The sequence below is a fragment of the Manis pentadactyla genome, chromosome 3 (genome assembly GCF_030020395.1).
Source record: "Manis pentadactyla isolate mManPen7 chromosome 3, mManPen7.hap1, whole genome shotgun sequence".
Classification (NCBI taxonomy): domain Eukaryota; kingdom Metazoa; phylum Chordata; class Mammalia; order Pholidota; family Manidae; genus Manis; species Manis pentadactyla.
This window is the reverse complement of record NC_080021.1, coordinates 204181907-204195571: the sequence shown is the minus strand read 5'-3', so window position 1 is coordinate 204195571 and position 13665 is coordinate 204181907. Positions and strand designations below refer to the sequence as shown.

Sequence of the window (13665 nt, the reverse complement as noted above, 5' to 3'; positions counted from 1 at the left end):
TAGAACTGGAATTGTGGTTTCCTTTAGTTCCCTGAAAACTGAACTTTCTTATCACATGTAAGAATGGTTTTCAACTGTTGCATGTGCAAAACATAGATGCTTTTCAGGAACGATTTACGTAGAAGACTGGGTGTATACTGGACTCAACCTCCCCATCGCTCTCTTACTTCTAGGCTTTGGGGTTCTCTTCTCTATTGGTGCTTATATGGAGGAGCCCTTTCAGTTTGCACAACAGATAAAAAAAGCCACACCACTACATATTGAAGCATACAAGCTATTATATATTTTCATAATATAGAATTTTAAGGTATAGTCATCAACAGTGGCAAAATATTTCTGTCTTTGACATTATTTGTGTGTGTGAGATCCAACCTGTAACTGAGGCCAGAGAAAACAGTATGGGAAAACAAATCCATGAGAATAGGATAAAAATATTATGAACAGCAAAATATGTCTTGAGAATTTAAAACCATATAGAAAAAATAAATTAGATGAACAACTGTGTAAATATAAATTAAAAAAGATGACATTCTTAATAAATAAAGTTTACTATTTACATTTTTATATATTGCTGGAAGATTTAACTTAGATCCATAAAAACACATAAACAGGAAAAAAAATAAAACCCAAAATAGGAGCAGCAAATTTATGCGTGTGAGGTACAGAGAAAGGATTGGAATTGTGTTTTGTTTTTGGTGTTTAGACTGTTTTCTTTTTTTTTATAGTAAGCCAGTAGAATTCTCATGAGAACAGATTTTAAGCACTTCAATGGAGAGTCATTTTTTGGTGGTTTCCAGAAGGTACCAAACAGATTTCAACATCATAATAATTAGAAATACCCATAACAATTATAACAGTAATAAAAAGGTATATGATACATAAATATGGAAGAACGGTTGGTAATATGAATACATTTTCTCTAGACGAGATCACAGTTTTATTTTGTAAATATTACATTTAAGTATATATATACACACATATATGTACAACTATATATACATGTGCATATATATGTAAATTTGTATTTATATATAATATCTTTATATAGATAGATATCTGCGGACAGGTTATTGATTATAGAGACCCAAGAAAGCAAATCAAGAATTGTTCAAAATTCTCCTCACTGACTGCTGGTGTGTTAGTTTAAGAAGCGCCGAGTTGTTTTCACTCAGAATGCCGTATTTCTTTTCATGGAACACTCGATGTGGAATATTAAGTCTGAGAAGAAGAGATTTTTAGGGACTCCCTTCCTGTGTAACATTGGAAATGGCCCATAAGCCTTGAACAGACAACAGTGAACTGATTTCTACACTGTAGGAAGTAATTGGCTTTTAACCGAATTATAGAACTGGTCAAGGTCAGAGTAAGGGGGAAAATCCAATTCACCTATGAATGAAATACTCCCCAAAACAAGCCTCTCTCTTAAGGTGGATTATAAAATCCAGGAATTCCAGCTTTGTTCCTTGAGCTATCAAACCAGCATGCCCTGTCTTTCTTGAATGGCCAGTGGGCCTGTGCATCCTTGAAAAGTAACCCATGGCCTCTGCGTCACGCTTCGGCTCTCACAGATTGCCACAGCCCCTTTAGAGCCTCAGGGCCTCACCAACCCCTGCCATCCCGCTGTGAGGTAGGTAAGTGGTAGTGCCCCCATTTTTCAGCTGGAGATTCTGAGACAAGTGGAGAGGCAATCTGGTGACTCGTTCACGATCACTGAGCAAACTGCTGCCCAGTCAAGAATGCGAGGTTCTTGCTCTGGGGACATCATTCTCTTGGCTAGTACACATTTACTTGAAGATCAAACAGTTGGTAGGGGTTTGGCAAAACTTGAGTAAATTAAAAGAATAGGCTTTTATTCATTTGCTATTTAGTTTTTATGTTTGTTGTTTGCTTGGCTTATTCTATTTTGTTTCTCCAGAACCATGGGAATTACCTGTCTGGTCATGTAGCAGCTTTTTAGGAAAGTGGACGGTGCAGTGTGATTCTAAATGCAGCCTTTAGAAAGCCCAGTGCTCTACTGGTAAATACAAACATTTTGTAATGTGAAAAGCACGACACAATATGTCCCCTTAATATTTGGTAAAACCAGTTTCAAGCCACCCCCTGCTACTCCCTGCTACCACCGACTGCCACCAGACAAACAGACAAAATGCTCCCCCCCTACAGCAACTACATATCAAGGGGGAAGGTGCCTTATTTCCTGGACCTACCACAACGTACAGAAAACGGCAGCGTTATAAAACTCTGCTCTATGTCTCCTGCTAGGGAAATCTTTATGCGCTGTCTACCTACTCGGTCTGTGGAATAAACAGTTTCTTTAGGAAGCACAAAAATAGGTTTTTAAAAAAATTCTTCTATTTAATCATGCATTTTTATTTCCTTTCAACCTCTCTGTCTTCTATTATCTCTATCTGTACAGCTTTGTCATCAATTTCTTCTTTTTATTTTCCCACTTGTAGTTCCAGACACACACACACACTCTCTCTCTCTCTCTCTCAAAACTGTTAACTTGAATTTATGGTTTCCTTTCTTTCCTCTTTCCTTTCTTTCTCTCTCTCTCTCCTTTTTTAAACACAGGTAAGACCTATAACAAATGGACACTTACAACCAAGTTCAATCAAACCTGGAAGGGACGTAGCTGACGTCTGTCTCAAAGAAGTATTTTTCAACACACAGCATTTAAGCCCTGGCCAAGGTGGGAATGAGACCGAGGGGACTGTCTAGGCGGTGACTCAACATGCAGAAGCCTGGAGCAGCAGCCGAGACACTCCACCCTCAAAGCCCTACTAGTTACAACCATTGACCTTGCCCCTCCTTAGCTCCCCGATTCGGCCACCAGAATGGACTTCCCGAGGACTGTTTTCCCTTAGGAGGTGGTTGGCACAGAATCTAGGGGTAATGCAGGTCCTCTGGAAATGCAGTTAGGGCTGTGGCTTGGAAAGGCTTCCCAAGATAGGGCTCAGAGGACTGGCCACCACCACATCTTCTCTTTCTTGCTGCTAACAGGCTAATACTTCTTCAGACCCAGAACCCCCAGGTGCTTTTGGGGCCCTGAGCTGCTGATAGACAATAGTGCTCAGAACTGCCTCCCTGTGAGGACTCTGTTATCCTAAACAGGAGCTGATTGCAGGGATAAGAGAATGGGCTTATTCCCAGAAAGACAAACGGGGAATCAGTGCACTGCATGAATAAAAGTGACCCTCCTTCACAACGTGTTCAGAAGGGCCAATTAATTATGCTATGCTTGTGGGCATGAGGCCAGCCATCCATCACACACTCTTTCTTGCCTAATATCCTTGGCAAATATGAATTTGTAACAGGTTTGAATAATGATGGTAAGAAGGAGCCTGGGCAGATCTTTGCTCAACTCAATCTGTGGGTCTGAAGATAGAAGTCAGACTTTCTGGACGCTGCTCAGCTGGAGAGTGTGTGGATAGATGAGGATCGGAGTGAAGGGTGAATAGATGAGGAGGGTCCACTTAAGGGAAGCTGGGTAAGTTCTGTGGTTCCTGCATCCCTACCACTACTAATATCATCTTTGGGTCTCCCAGGTTTTCTGCACTACTAATTGGCATGCTAAAGGAACTGGAAGGGCTGAAGCTGCTCCCTTTGTTAGTTTGTATCTTCTAAGCCAACTGCACAGGTTGACGATTCAGCTAGGGCAATGGAGGGGCTTTAAGAATCAGCATGAATTCTACCATGCTGGGGAGGGGTACGAGATGCAATCAGTTCTTCCATTATTATTTTGCTAAAGATTGGCCCTGGTGATTACAGAAGAAAAACGTTCTGAATATAAATGAGACAGGGGTTTTTTAAGGAGGAAACATAAAAGGGTTTGTGCCTGACCTTAACAATGGTGTCAGCCTCTCCATTCTGAAACCTCATCTCAGAGTTTTTAATGTGATGCAAGCCACACGAAACTAAGCACCGCCTCCTTATTTGTGGGCCCCTATGCAAAAAGCACCTTGATATCTTTAATATAACAGACCACAGATGGCTAATTGATGTCTTCTCAGGTGTTCTTGATCAGCAGGTGATTGCTGTGGGGAGTGACAGAGTAAGGTTTCTGAAGTTATTTTTGGTCCTCTTAGGAAAAAGGGCTGTGCCTGATCCACAACGCCTGCCTTGGCTGCAGGAATGAGGAGGCTCAGTGCACATGCCTGGGATTTTCTATTCTTCTAATAGACTCTGTTTTTTTGTCTTTTTTTGGTTGTCTTTGGGATGACTTGCTTTACAGCAATCTTTATGCTAAACATCTAGACCCTCCTGTGGCCTCAGTTCCTGAGTTCCAGGTCTCAGAAATTGTCAAACTTAACCGTTCTCTCCATTTTCCATTTCCATTCTGTATTAATCTCTTTCCATTTTAATCCAAAAGGAGTGGACAGATAACTGTCTGAAAAGAGGACCCCAAAGAGGTGGGGGCTTCCATGTGCATTTGACTAATTTCCTCTTAACTTTTCGATGCTGAACCTGGGCGAGAGGGAAGGGCCGCCTAGCCACAGGTGTGGAGGGGCTACTGGTAGCTGGTAAACTGCGTGGAAAACGTGATGGCCCTGTCGGTAACTGGGGCCCGAGGCTGGGAACCCTTCAGCTTCCTGCTGATGGCCCACTAGAACACAGTCTAGACTGATCGTATCCAAGATTATTCTCTCTTCCAGAGTTATAGCTACTCAGGGCAGCAGTGAGGTCTCAGGACCAAAGCCCGCTCTCTCCACGAGGGCCTAGAAGGCCTGGGTAAGGATAACAGCTCTGGTCCCTACAATTCCAGCAGCTTCTGGACGGCTCTAACACCGCAGAAACTTAACACTGTTCCACGTGATTATAAAATCTAACACTGGCTAAGACCTTCTGGACTCTCAGTGAGGAGGTCCGGCATCCAAGGCCCTCAGCTCCCTTCTCTGATGAGCAGCCCACCCATGGAGGACTTAACTTTTCACCATGTGGGCCAGTGAGGGTTTTTCTCTTGCAGGAGGGCCAAGAAGTGAGGAGCAGTGGGAAACTACGGTTCACCTTTAAGGCAGACTGTTTGGTTGTGTGGGGTTTTTCCTAACCTAGTCCTACCACTTTGGGGGACTCAATGTCTAGGATAGAGCAGCAGGAATAGTAGCAGCAAGTGTGGTCCCAAGGCAAGATTTGGGAAGTGGGTGAGTTCTGGAGGGATATTATGGCCTCAAGCCTCAAGCAGGGGGCTGTTGTAATACCTTGACATTGCAATCTTAAACCATCTCCAGCTTGGCCTCAAACCCTGAAGCTGGTAAAATCCCTCCATGGCAAGCAGAGGAATCTGGTGGGGGGCTTTGCATATCTTGGTTTCTTTACCTCTTCCTGGGTCCTACTTCCCTAGAAGGTAGGTGATCAGAAACCATCTCATTTCCAATCCCAAAGGGCGGTACAATTTCATGTCTTCCATATTCCAAGCCTCCGAGTGTGAGTTATCTTGGCATCTCAACACTTGGTCTTAGCGGTTTCTGCAACTCTCTTTCTCCCAAGTACAGTGTTGGCTAGGATCTTGGGAAAGGGAAGAGTGAGTCTGTTCTAGCCTCTCTCTGCTCAGTCTCCCAAACTGCCCTCGCACAGGTGTTTTGCATGGGTGTGCGTGCATGTGTGTATGTGTACCGACCGCAAATGTGCACACTCCTACAGACAAAATGTGGTTCTTGCTGTGGTCGTGGGACGAATGGTTGGATTTTAAGGAGGCTCCGGGACTGCATGCTGTATATGCAGTCCCTCTAAGACTTTGGGATGGGATTCCATTCTATCATTCAACATGGCAAGACTTGTTTCACGCACCCCCCCATCATGAGTCCTTCCTGGGTGAAATTAAAGGCAGACCGGTTGGGTGCTAAGGACCCCTGGTGTGGAGAGGCCATTCCGTTGAGCAGCTGACTGTAAAATCAATACCAAAGGGATGCGGGTCCTGGCACTGGGAATTCTTTGACAACTCCTTGTCCTTCCTTAGCCATGGCTGTAGCCCCGGAGGTCTTTCCGGCTGTGTTCTTGGGCCTGGGGGTCCCGACAAGCACAGTCACCTTGTAGGTCACAGGACATAGGGAAGGGAGTGACCTGCAGAGAGAGAAAGAGGAGAGGTGAACCAGGAGGCTGCATCTGAAGCAGTAATTTTCAGAGAGGCAGGGCAGAGGGCACACATCACAGGATTTGGGGGACAGCAGATTCAAGTTCAAGTCATGGCTCTGCTTCCTGCTAGCCTAGTGGGAACTTTTAGCAAGATTACCGTGGTCAGTATCATAGCAGCTCCCATTTGCAGGGACACATATTGTGGCTCAGGCAATGTGCTAAGCACTTTCCAAATAGGAAGACACCAGATCCTTTGACAACTCTGTAGGCTGTATACTAAAACAATCCCCCTTTTACAGACAGGGAAACTGAGGCCCAGAAAGGGCCAGTTTGGCATGTAACATAGGACAAGCTACCTCTCTCTGGGCCTCAGGTTCCCAGCTGTAGAACTGATGGAATGGGACCCATTCGCCTCTGCGAATGCCAAGAGCTGGATGAAATCACTGCTGAGCAGTTGTAATGTACATGCACCAGAGTTGGTTAACAGACTCGCACAGTGGAGTGTCTCACTCATAGGACTGTTGAAATGGTCAAGTGAAATGACAATGTCTTTTAAGAAAACCTAACTCGCTGCACATATTGGTGGTTTCAATTTTGGGGATGAAAACAACAGAAGCACATCACGGCAAGTGCAGATCACCTTCCAGGGGGCCTGAAATCCTGGTAGGGAACATTTCACATAGGGATTCTGCATACATTTCGTTGAAGGATCTCAGGAGCAGATTTTAGCATAAGAAAGAGTGAGAGGAACACAATGTGATGATTTGATACAGGTGTATTTTAGGAAAGCTGGAAAAAATGAAAGAACACATTTTTTAAAAAAGAAAAAGAGGCATAAGTTTCAGTTCCCAGTCGATCCCTTCACATGCTCTGTGACCTTGGGCTGGCTTTCCTCTCTAGAAACTGAGAGAAAGAAACCAGCAAAGCTAAAGTCTTCCCCGTGCAGCCGAAGGTCTGTCTTTTGAAAGCGCACAGGGCAGTTCCTGCTTGCACCCCAGCCTGGGCTAAAGCAAGTGGATTTCACCTCATTGCATCATGACATTTGCATATGACTTTCCCCAGAGGGTCCCCCATCTACACAGATGGATCTAATGACCTCATTTGCCTCCTGCCTGGGCAGGGTCTCCCAGTGCTCACACAGTCTCAGAGAACATCTCTGTCTTCCCAGCTTGTGGACTCACTCCCTCTTTCTCCTCTGCCTCTTTGCCTGCCTGCCCCATCCTGCGGTACTGGAATGATTTAAAATGTAGGAACGAATGGGAAGCTGGAAGTATAAATCCCAGCTCCGTCACCTTCTTGAGGGGTGACCTTGAGCATGTGCCAATTTCTCTGAGCCTCAGTTAACTCATTCATCAAATGGGAATAATACAAGCATGCACCTCCTGAGGGTGTGCTGAGGGATAGGGGGATTAAGGAGCACGCAGTGTTGACTGTGCTTGGGGCTCAACTCCAGGTACCCGCCTCTTTCTCCCTCATGAGGCAGGGAGGGGCTGGGCTGTCATTCGTGTTTCCCCGGACACACAGCCGTGAGATGAGGGAGTGATTGCTCCTGCCTCCATCTCTCCCTGACTCGCTGCCCTCCCAGTAGCTTCCTTCTCTTCCCAGTTTAATCCATAGGCTCCTGATGCCGTTCTCGGCATTGGCGCAGCTGCTTCTGGGCAGTGCCTGTCTCTCTCCCTAATGCTACTTGCTGTTCCCTGTGGAGGACATTTTCTTCCCAGTCTCTAGGTCTTGCAATCTAGAATATTCTTCCACAACCTCTTCACCTCCAAGAGCAGCAGAGAATGTTAGAACTGGAAGAGACCTGGAGTAAACCCTCCAGGCCAAGTGGGGAAACTGAGGGCAGAGCCAAATCCAAACCTAACAAGTGAGGTTGAGTGGGGAGAGTATCCCCATGGGGACCAGGAGGCTTGGCCCGGCATCTTTCTGCCTCAGGCCCAGTGAACATCTTTGAGAAAGTCCTTTAACTGCCATGACCCTTAGTTTCTACGTTTAAAAAAGGGTGATTTAAAAAGTACTGTATTTCAGATGGTTGTGGAGATCAAACAAGAATAAACATCTAAAAGCCTCAGCACACGGCCCAACCCTTGGGAGATGCTCGACGCGGAATACATATGTGCTGAATCAAATTTCCTACTAGCTCATATTTCACCATCCGTGACACCTTTCCTGCCTATCATCCCCACTCTCCCAGCTCCCAGCCTGGGGCGGCTGCTTTGTCCTCAGATCACCCGTCCCTTTATCTGTCCCCTTCTCCTGCCCTTGCCCACAGCGAATATCAGAACGATCCAGTTACCTCTCATGCCCTGCACACAATTCTGTCTGTAACTCTTCCCCACTGGGCTCCGTGACCCATTAGAGACGGTCTCACGTCTGACTTCTCGCGCTCCCTGCTGCATCTTGCACAGGCCAGGCCTCCGCAGGGTCTCTCTCAGAATAAGGCCCGAAGTCCTTACCAAGAGTTCAAGGCCTGACCTGACCTGATCTCCTTCCACTTCTCGGGCCTCCCCTGGCTCCCTGATTCTCTGCTCTGTGGCTGATTTGTTCGTTTATTGGTTCCTCAAATACTCAAGCAGTTTCCTACATGGAAGCTGTTAGCCATTAGCATCCCACCCTGACCCTCGCTGCTCTCTCCCTGGCCGGCAGCTCATTCCTCAGGTCTTATCTCAAGAACCCAGCCCCCTCAGCAGCCTGACCGCAGACGGCAGCAAAACATCCACCCACATCATAGCACCCTCTCTGGAGGCCCTTCTAGCACTGAGCTTCTGCACTTGTGCACCAGCTCAGCCTGGGCAGGGACTGTGTCTGCTGTAGGAGTGAGTCTCTATGCGCCACAATGGGTCTGAGTGGGGGAACAAATGACTATACAAATATTCAGGCAGAAAACAAGGCAGCGAGCCTCTGCTCCTGCATCACTTGCTGTGTGACCTTGTCCAAGTTACTTCCTTTCTCTGGGCTTCAGCTTTCATATCTGTACATCAAGAGGTGACTTTAGCAGTTTCTATGTTTCCATCTGACTGGAAATCCTTCTCAGTCTGAAGAAGGCAGAAGGTATAGCCCTTGCCAGAAAGGCCCTAGAAAAGTAGACTTTCTCCACAAACCCTGGCTTGCATGTTCCCCTCCCGCCATCCCGAGTTCCTTCAGCTTGCCCAAACTCATCAGCTGGCAGGGCTGTGCCAGCAATCAGCCTCTCAGGCCCCTCTGGCCCCATGGGCTTGGTGTGACCACTGTCTTCCCAGCCCCCGGCCAGCCCAGGCAGCTTTAGCATTTTCCCAGAGAAACATGTCTGGACACTAAGGGGAGGAACCCCAATCAGAATACAGCGAAGTCTAGAAGGTTTACTCTCAGGAAGCAGATCGGGAGCTCGTCAGTACGACTGCATTTCCTGAGCCTTTGTGGGGAATTTGTGAGGCAGACAAGCCTGGGTTCAGGGGTGGGCTCCACACAGGCACCGCCTGGCTTCTTGCAAGTCCTTGGGGCGCTGCAGCCTTCCATCTCCCCATCTGTAAGATGAGGGTCTTCATACAGCCCTCCCAGGACCCCGGTGAGGAGCCCAGGCAATGATGCTGTCCGCACGCCAGCTCACAGAGGCCCTGGTGCCGAGGAGACGCGCCGTGTGCTGTTCCCTCCTCCTGCCCTTCCTCCCGCCTCTCTGTGAGCTGCCTGCTCAGAGCCTGCCTCGGGGTCTCCTCTGGTGACAAGCATCCTCCCTGATGACGGGCCTGTAGGTGGGAAGGGAAGGGTGGAGATCGCTAGCTCCGACCACTTTCCCAGGGGTCCCTAGGTCTGACCTGGAAGGACAGGGGCTGCCCGTTCGCAAAGGACTGCACACACACACACGCGCACACACACACACACACGCACACACACACACACACACACACACACTCAACACTTCCTGAGGGCCTTCCACGCACCCGAAGCCAGCTCACTGACTCCACCTAGCCTCATGAAGCTATCGTTATTAGCTACCCATATTGCAGATGAGCAAACATTCTGAAGAATGTTTAAGCGAAACAAATTTGCCCCGGGACTCACTACCAGTCAATAAGTAGATGATGCAAGATTCTAACCCCCAATCCAAGCACGGAGAACTTTTCAACAAGTGAAGGTACGGGGAGGTCCTTCCTCCCCCACAGCCTGGCCCGGCTGACTACCGCTTTGTCTTTTTATAGCCAAGAGCCTTTTACCCCTTATTATGTGCCTGGCATGGAGTTAACACATTGTGTGTTATCTCACTCACTCTTCCCAGCAACCCTAATAAGGCAGCTATCCTCTCTAGCTCCGTTTTACATCTTAGAGGAAACTAAGATGCAAAGAGGTGAGTCACTTGGCTGGCAGATGGCCTAGGATCTGCATCCCTGTTTGCAACTGCTCCTCCGTGCCGTCCCCCCAGAGGCAGGTAGGGCAAGAGTCAGGGCTCCCTTGTCACAGAGGAGGAAACCGAGACATGGAGAGAAGAGTCACCTCCTGAAAGCCAGCTCTGAGCTCAATCCCCAGATTCTCTGATTCCCCAAGTAGCTTCTCACCTTCTCCCCCAGATGGCCTCCCAAGAAAACCAACCACCCACAGCCCAAACGCCATGGTGGCCAGTTTACATTTGGGATTCCCAGCACCATGTGGCTAGGCTGTCCCATAAATGGCTTGGCCAGTCACTCTAGGAGTCTGACAGTAAGCCCAGGTCAATGACTAAAGGCCAGGATTCTCTGCTTTTTCCCCCTGGGCTGGAGATGGTGCTCAGGCACAGGGGTTTCTCTCTCTGGGTGAGCTGCCCAGGATAACACCTTCCTCTGTGGGTGTGAGCGGTTCAGGAATGCAGCCCAGGAAATGTACTGCAAGGCCCTGGCTGCAGGTCTTGTCTGAGGCTGGGAAATAGGCAGGGGCTGGATTCTGACTCAGACCTGACAGGGAGGTCACAAGCAGAGAGTGTGTAGCTGGGGGAGCAAGAGGCATCTGGCACCGAAGGTCAGGAAACAGTGACTGGCCACCCACCCGCTATAGCACCTTGTGCAAGTCAGTTCACCATCCTGAGCCTCAGGGACTTCCTAGTGTTGATGGAAAGATCTAATGGGATCAAGTAGATCCAGGCGTGAGGCCAAATATGAGGACTCCCTTGTAAGCTCCCTGAGGGTAGGGTAGGCATGTGGCTGGTACAGGGTCTGGAGAGTCAATGAACACAGGAGCTTGCTTAACTGTGGATAAAGTGGTCATGTTGCTAAGCAGATGATAAAATGGGAGAAAAAAATGTGCGCTAAGTGGAGACAAGTGCTGGCCTAGACGAGAAGGAGATTTGGACTGATTCCTTGCCTCGTTAGTGAGAGTATGTTAGTAGCCACGTTTTTTCCTTTTGTTGCATTTCAGTCTACCTGTAAAATGGAGGTAATAGCAGTCTTGGTCCATAGAAGTATTTTGGATCAAGTATAAAATTAAAGTAAAGCATGTAGCACAGTACAGGGAGTATACTAAGTGCTCAGTTAATGCTGTCGCTGCTATCAGTAATATTGCTGGTGGTGGTAGTGATGATGCTGACACTGGTTATGATGAAAATTGGGGGGGAATAGAAAGGTCTGATCCATTCAGAGGATAAGCTAAAATGAGTGTTCAATTCATCCACATGGAAAAATCAAAGCTACACCCCAAATGGGGAAATTGTAACACTCCAGAAGCCAGCGAATTTTGGTCAGGGAAGAATTAGTCTGTCTGTTCAGCCATCTGTCTGTTGTCTCTTACTAATTTTCTGAGCTCAGCACATCTATCCCGTCTTCCAGGAAGCCTTCTCGGATCCGCTGTGGTTCAGTGCATGAAGTCACTAAATGCCCTAACTGCTCTCTGAATAAATTTCCAATTCCCTGGCTTGGCTTAGACGAGCCTTCTCAGGACCCATCCCTTCCCCCTTCCCCTCTTGGTTGAGCTCTAGCTACACTCAGGCAATTATACTTTGCTTGATAAGCTCCCGTATGCCTGGGCCTTTGCACAGACTGTGTCCTTTGCCAGAAACATTCTTCTGTCGCTCATCCTTATCTCTGGTCCTTCCCCTACTCCTTTCTGCTGGGTAAGCCCGACTGTACTTGTCAGGTCTCACCTCCGGTGCTGCCTTCTCCAGGAAGCGCTGTTGACTGCCCTCACTTGTCTCCATTAGCACTTACTGGACTCTAAATCTAAATGCCTGGCCACTGGGCGATAAGACATGAACTCAGCCTAGCTGGGACCAAGTCCATCTTGCTTGTGACAGACAGAACAGTATCTATCACATAGAGGGAACTCAACAGTGGAGTTAACATCAGGACTAGGGATACATCAGTGAACAAAATAGATGCCTGCTCTTGTCCTCATGAAATTTTAATTCTAGCAGCAAGAGGGGTAGGGATTGCCAGAAAATAATTAATAAGTGTATTTTATAGTATGTGCTGAGGTGACTGGTGTTATAGAGGGAAGGAAAAAAGGAGAAGCCAAGGAAAATAGGTGTGGGAGTGCTGGGGGGTATGTAAGATGGGTGGTCAGGGTGGGGCTCATTGAGAACATGACACTTGGGCAAGGGCTTGGAGGAGGTGAAAGAGTGAGTCATGAGGATGAATGCAGAGGAATGTTCTTGGCCAAAGGAACAGCCAGTAATAAAGGCTAAAGGTAGTAGGATGCCTGGCTGGCCTGTGCAAGGGATGGCAAGGAGTCCAGAGGGCTGGAGTAAAGTGAGGAAGGGTGCTCGTAGTAGGGAGTGAGGTCAGACGGGTAATGGGAGTAGGCAGGGCATGCAGGGCCTTGGAGGCCATTGATTTTTACTCTGAGTAAAATGGGGAGACCCTGAAAGGTTTTGCATAGAGGTGTGATACCACCTGACTTGTTTTAAGAGGACCATTTGGTTGCTAAGTTGAGATACACCAGCCTTTGATGTACGTTCCCAACTCAGCAACCCAACATCCAACCCTTCGACTGGGCCACTCTGCTAAGGTGACTGCTCTCTGGGTAATGATTTTGATTATTTTCCCATATCTCATAGAATTGCTAGCCTCCTTAGACCAACGCGCTGCATTAGGGCATAATGTCCTTTCCTAAGAAACCAAGTTTTTATGGATTTAGTAAATAAATATGGCAACCCTGCCCTGAAGGTCAGCAGTGGGGCATGCCATCCTATGCTGAGACAAGCTTCTCAGACTAACCTCTTCTTAATCTCTGCCGATCCCCGCCCAGCATAGTCTTCAAGTTCTCACTCAATGACCATTTCACTCAGGGAGCCACATGGAGAACCTCAGACATGAATCCAAATACCAAGACATAAAACCCAGGGTGGCTTGCCCAAGGGCACAGAGCTCAGCCACAGAACTGGGACTACTCCCTAAATCCCCAGGTATCTTCCAGAGTCAGTCTCTTAGCAGCTGCAACAGGTGACCATAACCAGCGCTCCCAGCCACCTGGCCCCAGAAAGACTTGGCATGCTGGGCAAGCTAAGGTTGTTTCGCCTTCCTCCGTGAACACCCGGCACATACTTCCTTAGAATGCTTCCAATTATAAACAAATGTGTTGTGGTGGTTTTGAGGGGAAACTACTGAAGCAGCCATTCTGGAAATCTCCTCCGTATTCAAGACTCCTCAAGGTTCC

At 47.6% G+C, this 13665-nt stretch overlaps 1 protein-coding gene across 1 annotated transcript in view; it reads right to left on the bottom strand.

The window, feature by feature from the left end:
* Positions 1 to 260: 260 nt before the first annotated feature.
* The window catches only part of PAPPA (pappalysin 1), a 230765-nt gene continuing 217360 nt past the window's right edge, over positions 261 to 13665 (bottom strand). Inside the window, exon 22 of the mRNA XM_036915515.2 lies at positions 261 to 6060. Within this exon, the coding sequence (XP_036771410.1) occupies positions 5953 to 6060 (108 nt within the window). The 3' untranslated portion in view covers positions 261 to 5952. The remainder of the gene's footprint in view (positions 6061 to 13665) is intronic.